Source organism: Coloeus monedula (assembly GCF_965178545.1).
Source record: "Coloeus monedula genome assembly, chromosome: 17".
Lineage (NCBI taxonomy): Eukaryota > Metazoa > Chordata > Aves > Passeriformes > Corvidae > Coloeus > Coloeus monedula.
This window is the reverse complement of record NC_138797.1, coordinates 7,041,192-7,052,428: the sequence shown is the minus strand read 5'-3', so window position 1 is coordinate 7,052,428 and position 11,237 is coordinate 7,041,192. Positions and strand designations below refer to the sequence as shown.

Here is an 11,237-nt window from a genome sequence, read left to right as displayed (position 1 = left end):
AAGTCCTTGGGGTTCATTCTCTGTGACTTGTTCAAGCCATGCGCCTTAGTTAAGAAAACTCTGGAGAAAGCCAGTCAGGCTGGTCCATGTCACTGCTGGCACCTCCAATGCTTGACAAGTGCTCGGGGACATGTGGCACCCTCTTGTCACCAGCCCCTGTACTGGGAAGATGGCAGAGTGGGTTCTGTGCGTGCTGGAGGTGTTTAGGAAGCCTTGGCATCACCAGTGCTGCACCAGCTGCTTTTGGACCCCTCACCAATCTGTGATCTTTATCTCCAGCTGGATCCCAGCCACAACACTAATTCCTCATCCCAGGTCCTTGCAGTCCCTGTTTGGAGCCCAGCATGGGGCCTGAGGGTGAACAACCATCCGGTGCAGGGGCTCAGGGTGACAGCCATCCTCCGGTCTGATGGGTTTGATTTTTCCAAACTGGGTGAACACGTGCCCTCCACTCCACCCACGGCATCCCTGATCTTATACTCCAGATCTCACATCCTTTCCTATCTAATCAAAAGGAAAACAAATAGATGAGGGAAAAAAAAGGACTTGGGGAAAGTAAACAAAGATAAAAGAGGAATGAGAATTGTCTTGGCATTAAGCTCACTTGATGAGAATTGTAGTAGACAAGTCTTCCTTGAAATGTTTTTCCCTGTAAGAGCTGCCGTTTATTATGAGTTTATAACATGTTGTTAAGGGAGGGGGATCTCAGAAATTCCTTTGTAATACTTTTAAAAGGTTTCTAACTCTCCCTGGTGCTATTTTTTTAGGTTAAGGATTTTTAATGTTGAACATGTTGCGGGTTTTTATATGATCTTTTAAAAATGAGAGAAATGTATGTTTTTTTAACACATTTCACATTTTTTGTATCTGGAATGTGGGAACTCACAACTCTGCCGTGTCCACATGATTTCACTGGTTTTCCATGTGGGAAAAAATATGTCGACAGTTTATCATTTATCATGACTGATTAAAAATGAGTATTTCTGTATGGCTGGACAGTCTTATTGGGTAAATAAAGGGGATTCACACTGGGAGGAAGGGCACAGCCAGGGAGCCGAGCTGCCCCTTTCCTGCTGCCGCTGAGATGACACCAGTGCCACCAAAGTGGTCGGTGCTGGTGTGCCAGGAGAGGTGGAGCCGTGCAGGGTCGGGTTGTGCGGGGGGTCTGTTTCCGGCCATCCCGGGGGCTCAGGGCCGGGCTGTGCCGGGGGTCGGGGCCAGGGTCGGGGCCAAGGCCGGGCTGTGCCGGGGGTCGGAGCCGGGCTGTGCCGGGGTCGGGGCCGGGCTGTGCCGGGGTCGGGGTCGGGGCCGGGGCCGGGGCCGGGGGCCGGGGGTCGGGGCCAGGGCCGGGCTGTGCCGGGGGTCGGGGCCAGGGCCGGGCTGTGCCGGGGTCGGGGCCGGGCTGTGCCGGGGGTCGGGGCCAGGGCCGGGCTGTGCCGGGGTCAGGGCCGGGGGCCGGGGGTCGGGGCCGGGCTGTCGCGGTGGCCGCGGCCGGAGCGGTCCCGTCGCACCCCCGGGCCCGAGCCCTGCGCGAGCCCCTGCGCACGCGGGACCCCCGGTGTGGGCGGGGCCAGCGGCTCGGCCAATGGCGGGCGAGCTCGCGGGCGGGGTGGGCGTGGCATCTCCATAGCAACGCAGCGGCTCGCCCCGCCCCCTGGCAACCGATCCCCGCCCCGTGCCGGCGCGCGGCGCTCCGCGCGCGGGCCGTGACGTGCGCGTGACGCAGGCGCGCAGCGAGCGCGTGACGCGGTCCCGGTCAGGGCGGGCGGGGCCGGTTTGAACGCGGGGCCGACGGGGCGAGCGCGGCGCAGGTACCGGGCCGAGGCCGCGGCGGGGCCGCCGGGCGGGAGCGGGGAGGGCCCCGGGCTCGGGGAGCGGCCCGGCGGGGCGCCGCCGCCGTGAGGGGACCGACGCGAGGCCTGCAGGGCCGGGCCGCGCCCCTCGGCGGGCGGAGGTGCGGCGGGGACCGGGGGGTGGCGGGGTGAAGGGGCCGGCGGAGGGTGGTGAGGAGTAGCGGGGGGGGGGGAGAGCGGGCCGGGCCCCGCCCGCGGTGCGGACGGCCCTGCCCGGCAGCAGCTGCACCGGCGGCTCCGCTTTGTGCCGGCGGGGCTGGGCGGGGACCGGGCGCTCGGTATTGATCCCCGGGGAGATACCGTGGCCGGGCAGGAAGTGTTTCAGCCGTTCCCGGTGGCGCGGGGGAGAGGGATGGGTAACTTGCCGCAGCCGTGATTCCTTTCAGCGGCTCCCACGTGAGCGCCTCGGTGCTAATTTTTCGTCAGAAGTCCCCAAGCCGAGCCTTTTGCAGTCGTGGTGCGGGAGGGTCCTCCCAGCTGTTGGCAGCCCGCAGTTGCGTCGCGATTCATTCGCTGATGGGTCGGGAAGGCTCAAAAGGAAGCGGCTCCACCGCAGCCCGGCGTCTGTGGCACTCACACCTCTGGTTCTGTCTTTCAGAAAATGGCAGTGAATGTGTATTCTACTTCAGTGACCAGCGATAACTTGAGCCGACATGACATGCTGGCATGGATCAATGAGTCTCTGCAGCTGACGCTGACCAAGATTGAACAGCTGTGCTCAGGTAAGGGGGTTCACCCCGAGGGCAGTTCCACGTGGGGTGTGCACCCTGGTTCTGTAGAGGTGCAGCTGCACCCTCTGTGCTGCCCTGCTGTAGCTGTGTTCCTGGCTTAGTTCCTGGTGTGAACAGATTCGTGGTCAGTGTTATGATCCAGTTATGGTCAGAGTGTTATTGAAGTGGTTGTTAATAATGTCGGTGTAATGAAAAGGCACGTTCTCATGACTCACTGCAGCATAGATGCTATAAGGAATGGGTGTTAATGTGAAAAAAAGCCTCTGAGGAAGAGGGTGTTTTCCCATGAGGAATTAAGTGTTTAGTCTGCATGGATAGGGTAAGTGTTATAAGTGTAACTAGCAAAAACAATTGTGATTTGTTTTGGAAGAGTATTGGAGTGTGAGGAAGGCAAAGCAGTGACTCGTGGGGTCATCTGCAGGACTTTACAACTCCTCTTGGTCCTGGAGCACGTCCAGTCTATGTCAGCCCAGCTTACCTGGGCTTAAACCGACTTCAGCACAGATGAATCTCATGTACAGTCGTAGTCAGGAAAAGGGAAGTGACTGTGGTACAGAAATGGAGTCAAGTGTCATCATAGGGAGGAGTGTGTGGGAGGAGGAGGCTTGTAAGAACGGATAAAAGATAATAGTCTGTGGAATAAGAGCTGAAAAAAACCCAAGGCTAAGAATGCAGCCTGGGTACAAGATAATTTGGATAACTACAACAGGCACTCGGTAAAAAGTGGAAGTGTGGCTCATACAGTGACTTTAAGATAAAGTGTTGCTCATGGAAGGAGAGATGGGGAAATTGGAGGTGGAATAAAAGGAGGAATAAATTAAAAGTGAGTCTTAGACTGTCAACACAGGCTGTGGCTGAGTCTATGGAAGAAACAATCCCAAAGATGACAGAGAAGCAAGGGACTCACAATAGACATTTGAGAGGTATGTGTAGTGGCTTTTGTCTAGTGAAATGATGGACAAAAACGGTAAGGGTGAGGGAACTAAAGACCTAGGACCACAGGAGGAAGTAAAGTGATAAGCACTGTCTACTCTCAGGCAGGTTAAACCCTTTCGTATGCAGGATTGATTTGCATGGGATTGGTGTGAGTCTTGAATGCTGTGAGAGCTCTGTGTTGAAGTGAGGATATTTAGTACTGGCTCTGCAGAATTTCAGCTCATGTGTTTTTGGGAAAAGACTGAGAGCTGTTGATGTGGTATGTCCTGAGTAACATTCCTTTTCTGCATCTGCAGTAATGCTTTGTGCCTCAGCAGGGATGAAGTGGCTTTTGCTGTCATAGTCCTGTGGAAGCAGGAGTTCCCAAGCTTGTTTTGCTGTCTTTGGCAAGGGCAGCAGTGACAGCAGCAGTTTGAGGTTGCATAAATGCACAAAAGCTGCCCTTTGACTTCGCTGTGATCCCTCTGTTTTTATCACGCTTATCGCTCCGACTGCCAGTAGTGAGCAAACCCTGGTTTCTGGCAAGTCCTCTGTGTTTGAGTTGGGATTGGAGTTCTGCAGCAAGTGAACTGAGACACAGTGGAGAGCAAACAGCAAGAGTTGGTTTGTTGTTTTTATTTTTAATTTGCACCAGTGCATGACATCAGTCTTCTGGTAGCAGGTGAAAGTGGGAGCATCTGCAAAGTATCTTAATAGAGAGTGAGCAGTTATAGGATGTGGTTGAGATGAACAGAGTCGTTTAGGGCAGTGCTCTTCTATATTCCTTCTTGGCCTTCAGATAGCTCCCAAAAGCTTGTTGTGTAGCTGTTAGGTGGTTTAGGTTAGGGTTCCCATTACTCCTTGATTCATTCGTGTTGGTGTGGGAATAATGCTCTGAATGTTGTGCTTGTGCTTTCAGTGGCACATGGTTGTGTATCAGCACTGCAGAGTGAGGATCTAGTTTAAAATACAGGTTTTTTTTTTTACTGTGTATGTATAGTCTACAAATATGGAGGTGGTTTTCCTCTGTGGCAGAGCTGAATCTCTCTTTTCCTCTTACTACAGCAAGTGCTGAATTGGAGGACATGAAAGATTTAAAATTAATAGGAAGAAACACTTATCTTTTTTTGGTTATTTGATTAAGGCCTACTTTAAATATAATTCAGCTTAATTGGCCTCTTATCTTGGAGAGCACCTTGAATTGTGTATAGGTCCTGTTTGTAGGAGGTAAATGTATTACTATTTCAGTAACGGTTAAATATGATTTTTAAAACAATGCTTTTTCTGATTTAGTTCTATTAGTATTGTTAAGAGATTATGTGCCTGTTAGACACATGTAACATCTCAGATCTGTACTGATATCCGTGAAGAAAAGAAAGTCAGGCTTTTCATTATTCATTTTCATCCCAGTGTATGGGATTATAGTATTTTGCATAGGTTTTTTTTTCCTCTTGGAATTATGGAGGCAGGTTTGTTCTTATTCATAAGAGTTCAAGTCATGAGCCCAGAAGTTTGGTTCTCCAGCTCCTTTAAGCTTATTTATGGCCATGCTGCACTGAAAAGGAGACTGAAGATTCCCGTTTTCTTGCCTTTGTTGCCTTTAAAGGGCTTGTGTGACGAAGGAGTGAGTCAGGTCAGTTTGCTGACCTGACTGGAAAGAAACTCATGAAGGTTAGTGAGCTGAGCTGACTTAATTCATCCCAGGATTTGTGTTCTTTTCGTTTTGGCAGGTGCTGCATACTGCCAGTTCATGGACATGCTCTTCCCAGGTTCTGTAGCACTCAAGAAAGTGAAGTTTCAAGCAAAATTGGAACATGAGTACATTCAAAACTTCAAGGTTCTACAAGCAGGTTTTAAACGAATGGGTGTTGACAAAGTAAGCTGGGCAATAACTGACTCTCTGCTTTTAATGTTAATGTAGATGGGATGAGCTTTCGGATTCAGAATGGAATAAATCTGGGAACAGAGTTTGATTTTGGTTTGTAAATCTCAAAACTTTTTGTTTTGGTTTGCCTTGGGATCCTCACATCAGTTAGGACACATTTTGCTTTACTCCAGCCAAGGTCAGGTTTCCAATTCTTAATGATGAGATGAATGTTACCCTTTTAATTCTGTGCAACTTATGTGCCACAAAATAATATTGAAATTTCTGTGAGATCAGGTTTTCTTGAGCTTCCTCTTTGGACCATCTTTGTAGGAGGTATGTTCCCGTAACCTACTGCTCTGATAGTTCTAAGGATTCTAAATTCCTCTTTACAAGTGTATAGAATTACGTAATTGTTAAGGTTGGGAAACCTTTCTGAGACCATCAACTCCAACTGTTTCCTCAGCACTGCCAAGCCCACCACTAAATCATGTCCCCAAGTGCCACATCTACATGGCTTTTAAATGCCTCCAGATATTAAAATATATGATTTTTAGCTAGTGAAAATGAAATTGCGAAAAAGCTTGTTTAGATGGAATGACAGTTCTGCTGATGGAAGGGGGATTTATTCAGGTAATAGTTACAGATAGCATGTTTGGTAGGACGCAGAACATTCAATGTTGAAGCTTTTTTCCTTCTTTAAGAAGATGTCTCATTCCATGGCTGGCAGCTCCAACAGAGTCAATCTCTGCTTGGGGACAGTGGCTTGTGCAGTCTGTCCACACAGCCCATCTGGACAACCAACCTGGCTTCCAAATGCAAAATGGTCATTTGGAATATGGTCCTTATGAAAAAAAATTTTCTTACAAACAAAACTTCACTATTTTCTGCATCTTTTTAATAATCTCTAGTTATACACCTCATCCCAGAGAAGCTGGGGTCTGATATAACAGTTGTGTAGCTCTTGTAGCAGTTCTGGTGTTGGCAGGCTGTGGAGTTGGTCATCAGTTCGGATTCATCACAGCCAGCTTCACACGAACAGGAAGAAGTTTTGTCTGTAAGCTTGGTTTAGCAGATACTTTGCTGCAGAATTATTTAAAATTATTTGGACCCTCAAAGGCAAAGCATGATTTGTTTTTCATTCCAATAATTACAAAAATCCTGTTATTTGACATAGCTGTGGTCAAGGGGGATTTTCCCTAGACTGGACAATAATTAAATTTGCATATCTTCTGAGTGCATTAACTTTAAAACTTTATATAAAAACCCATAGAGGTTCTTTACCCTTAATATGAGTCTGACTATTTTTTTTTTCTTTTTCCCTCCGCTTCAGATAATTCCCGTGGACAAACTAGTGAAAGGAAAATTTCAAGACAACTTTGAATTTGTTCAGTGGTTCAAAAAATTTTTTGATGCAAACTATGACGGGAAGGAGTATGATCCTGTTGCTGCTCGACAAGGCCAAGACACAATAGCACCAAACCTTGTTACCCCAGTTGTGAACAAAACCAGGAAATCTCTCGGTACTGGCAGTGCAGGTAGAGAAAATAGTTAAAAGATTATCTAGATCATGAAAAACTCTGGGGAAATGGAGACTGGGTTGCTATTTAAAATCAGTGTATGGGATTATAGTATTTTGCATCTTGTTTCAGAGATGCCAGGTTCAAACACTGAGGCTGCCCTAGTACCCAGGTGTCTGGAGGCTACAGAAAGAACAGTGTTCTCTTTTAGAGAAAATGGCAAGGATTGGTGCCAAGCGTGCCAGAAAGAAAGGACATGTTACATGGAGTCAAGGAAGGGACACATCTTCAAACTCTTTCGTGCCTAAGCATGTTTGGAGGGGGGATAGTACCTTTATAGGAGGGAGAAATAATTTGAATTAATTGGTGAATTGATCTTGCAGCCCCACAGAGGCCCATCGTTGCACAGAGGACCCCAGCAGGTCCCAAAGCTGGGCCTGGGATGGGCAAAAAGGGTGGAGGAGACGATGAATCGGCGGGATTGATTGAGCAGGTGTGTACAGGACAGCCCTGTGACTGACCTTTGCTTGATAGAGTTATGTGCAGGTTTATTTTTCCAATACCACAGAATGTTTGGGTCAGGCAGATGGAAGAAAACTACCTGAATCAGCTCATTTAAAATCACTTAATTGGAAGCCTTCGTTATAATGGTCTTGCTCTCCTGATGGAAGCAAAACTCCTCCTGTAGCACACAAGTGCCCAGACATTTCACCCCAGCGTGGGCTGTGTCACACATAGCAGGGTTTGTAAGTATTCCCACAGCTGTGTTGCAGCTCTCACAGCATTCCAATGGAACTATGAGCAGCTGCTCCTTCACTGAAATCCGGAGTGCAACACAACTGAACCTGCTGTCAGCAGGAGAGTTGTCGTGAAAGAATGTGTGAGCAGAGAGAGCTGCAGGCAGTCAGTGCTTTACCTACTTCATGGAATCAGCCTTTAGTCTTTCCAAGTGGATTTGTGTGGGTTGGACTGGATGTTTGTCGTGGCAGTAATATTAAAATTTGAGAGATAGCCCTTTGCCTCCTCTCACAGTCCCCCCTCCCCCCATATCTTGGTTACTGCTGAAGTGCTTTGCGTATCAACACCCTTCTGAGAACTTTTGGGATGCCCCTTTTGCATAGATCCTACTGAATTCTGTCTCTGGTGGATAAATTATTATTGATGCCCCTTGGCAGATCAATGTATTGAAACTTACTGTTGAAGATCTGGAGAAGGAGAGAGACTTCTACTTTGGCAAATTGAGGAACATTGAATTGATCTGCCAGGAGAATGAAGGGGAGAATGATCCAGTGTTGCAGAGGATTGTGGAAATTCTTTATGCCACAGATGTAAGTAATCTGTTATAAATTGGGTTGCACAGTTCTTCCCTGCCCTTGAAATTGGAAGCTGGTTTGTTTTCCAGGGCTCCCTCTAGCTCTAATTTTTTTTTTCTCCATAAGGTTTATGGCCTGGCTTTTTCCTGTAATAAAGGAGCAGATAACTTAATTATAGTCAGGCAGCAAACAAGGTAGACCTTTCATGAGTAGTATGTAACAAATAGATCAAAGATGAGGAAAATACTTCTGGTAATGCATCTTGACACTGTAAACAGTGACTTAAGGGTGTCTTACCTGAAGTAAGAGGGGGAAAAAAAAACCCTACAGAGGTAAAAAAAAGAGAGCCAGGAACTGGTTTGACATCAGATTTTCATTAAAGCACTTGTTTTCTTCCCCTTCAGGAAGGCTTTGTGATACCTGACGAAGGAGCACCGCAGGAGGAACAAGAAGAGTATTAACAGACCACATACTGTACCAGCAGAGCAGCAACATCAGAATTCTTTGCCCCAGATCATGTGCTTAACTGTAAAATACTCCACTTTATTCTTAGAGGACTCACTGGTTTCTTTTCATAAGCAAAAAGTACCTCTTCTTAAAGTGCACTTTGCGGAAGTTTCACTTTTACAGTGGGTTTGAGTTAGGAGCTCTTTCTCACGCTGTAGCAGAGCAGTATTCACATCGAGGTGGTATATTTAGGGAGCAAGAGGCTGAATATTTGGAACTCGTTGCAGAATGGTTTGCTGGTAAAACACTGATTTGTGGGAAGACTCTTTTTGTATCTAAGGCGGTGTGCAGTAGAGAAATTAAAGACTCTGACTCACAGAAAGATTGAGTTAATGTGAAATCGCAGAACAGAAATTATAATAAATGCCTTAAGAGTATTTAAAATATGCTTCCATATGCCAAATTGAAGTAATGTGATGGGAGATTTTATGTGCTTCATATTGGGGTAGACGTTTGTTTAACTCCATTCACTGCTGTCCGAGAGGCCTTGCATGGCAGTCTCACTGTGTCAGCAAGTGCTCAAAAGGGGCTATTAAAACAAAACTCCATTCCTATGTAAAGCTGCTTACTAAGTGATTAGTTCTCGATGAAATGGGCCTTAACGTTGCCTGTCACAAGATTAGAGGGAGTATGAACAGCTGAGACACATAAATTACCTTGAAGAGTACTGAAGCCTTTTTCTGTGGCATTGTGGCTTTGCCAAAACGTACTGTGTTTTCTGTAAGAAAAGCAAAACAAAGCAAAGGGCACACAGTCTTACTGCCTAAAATGTCCTTCAGAAGTGATTTTCCTTCCTGGCTCTTGTTTTTATTTGTTCTGTTTATTTTCATTCCTGTTGGAATCCCTTCTGTTCTCTCACTTTTCCCTTTTCCCATCCCAAGGAATGCTGATCACGCCCAATAGTTGTAGCAGGACTTGCACTGTGCAACTGGCTTGGAATGAAAGTGAATTGAGCATATGAGGATGATATTTTTCTGTCTGCCTTCTTCCCTCCCCCCTCCCTTTGAACCAGGGCATATTAGTAATAACACTTGCCAGTTCAGTATTCTTCTGGGGTAAAAACTTAAAGATGCTGGCTAACAGAGCTAATGTTATTGCAGAAAATACAGTACTGAGACTAACTTAAATATTAATATTTAAAATACTTTCCTTAACTGTCCTTTTTTGCTATCATGCCCCTCATTACTGTTGTGTTTGGCAAGATCCTGCAAGACTTCTGACCCCCCTTCACTACTGAGATTGATCAGTCCTGTTGTGCTTGTATTCATTTGTTTCTGGTGGTAGCTTGTCCTAAAATGTGTGTAGGAGAGCATTTTATGGTAATTGTGTAGTGCATGAATCTTTGTGAAGTTCAGAGAAAAACCCAAATTCAGTGAATGCCAAAAATGCAAGTATCTAGCCATTGTTTAAAATTGCAGTGGTGCTATTTCTCTTGTGGCCTTTTAGACTTTTGTTGCCCTAAAACTCCATATTCCTGAGAAATCATATTTGACTTGGATTTTTCTTGACAGGGTTTTTCTATTTTAAGCAGTTTCTAAATAAAGTTCTGTATTTCAAGAGTGTCATGTCTGCTGGAGTCTCTCATGCTTTCAGATACGATTAGGCAGAGCTGAAGCCCGTGGTAGTTTCATGGTGAAGCTTGCAGGACCTGGAATTTCAGCTTCCATTCCCCAGCCCCAGGCATTGCTAACCTCAGTAGCAGTAGTCTTGGAACTTTGGAGTGTGCTGGCGCAAACGGTTTTATTGTTTTGGGTTTTTTTACTTTATTTTCCCTCCCACAAGTCAATGGGATGTGAGTGTGGTGTTGACTTCCTCCTCCTCCTCTTGGTGTGGGAGCAGGGATGTTTTACAGGAATGCTGTTACATGACTTTACGTGTGTTTAACGTGTTTTGAAACTTCTAAAACACTGGTTATGAGTTACAAGCAAGCGAGATGTAAATTGTTTCTGTCAGCAGGCTCTGTGAGCAGACTGACTGTAAACTGAGTTGTTGTGTTTGATTTGAACTGCGTTTCTTAGATGAGCTCAAATGTTCCTGTCGCAGCTGTGTGCACAGACCAGCATCTGCAGAGAAGTGCTCATGGGATGTATCTGAGCTTGGAATGGGAAGTGATCCCTGCAGGGCTGCTCCCGTGCTGGGGAACACCCTCCCTGCCCCTGAGGGCTCTGTGGGTGCCTGACTGTGGAGAACAGGCACTGCTGGCACTGCCTGCTGGTGTGGCACAGCTGGGGCTGGACTGCAGAAGCATGGACGTAGACCCGGGGTTTGATGCACATAAAATCTTCTTTCCCATTACTTCCTTGCTTTGAAGTCGGAAGCATATTTTTTTCGACTCTAAATATTCCATTTTTCCAGCAACTCAAAGCAAAAGGTGGCAGCAGGATGTGTGCAGGAAGGTGCAGATGACTTTTGGGAAGTCGGAAGTTGTGCACTGGGACCTGGTTGCTTCAAGTCTCTTTCCAAGAGGATTGCATGTGTGGAACTGGGAAGCAACAGGTCATCAGATGGGTTGATTTTGGTCAAAGCAAGTAAAT

The 11,237-nt window shown here is 46.8% G+C and overlaps 1 protein-coding gene across 3 annotated transcripts; it reads left to right on the top strand.

The window, feature by feature from the left end:
- The first annotated feature begins 1,721 nt into the window (after positions 1–1,721).
- Positions 1,722–10,265, top strand: MAPRE1 (microtubule associated protein RP/EB family member 1). Of its 3 annotated transcripts, none has more exons than XM_082292627.1 (7): positions 1,722–1,811; positions 2,452–2,575; positions 5,230–5,375; positions 6,697–6,886; positions 7,267–7,376; positions 8,059–8,211; positions 8,601–10,265. In XM_082292627.1, the coding sequence occupies exons 2-7, from the start codon at positions 2,455–2,457 to the stop codon at positions 8,655–8,657; spliced, it is 777 nt and encodes a 258-aa protein (XP_082148753.1). In that variant the 5' UTR covers positions 1,722–1,811; positions 2,452–2,454; the 3' UTR covers positions 8,658–10,265. The 3 variants fall into 3 exon arrangements, with proteins under 3 accessions (XP_082148753.1, XP_082148751.1, XP_082148752.1); XM_082292625.1 differs by having other exon boundaries at positions 6,697–6,901; XM_082292626.1 differs by lacking the exon at positions 1,722–1,811 and adding an exon at positions 1,843–1,954 and having other exon boundaries at positions 6,697–6,901.
- Positions 10,266–11,237: the final 972 nt, after the last annotated feature.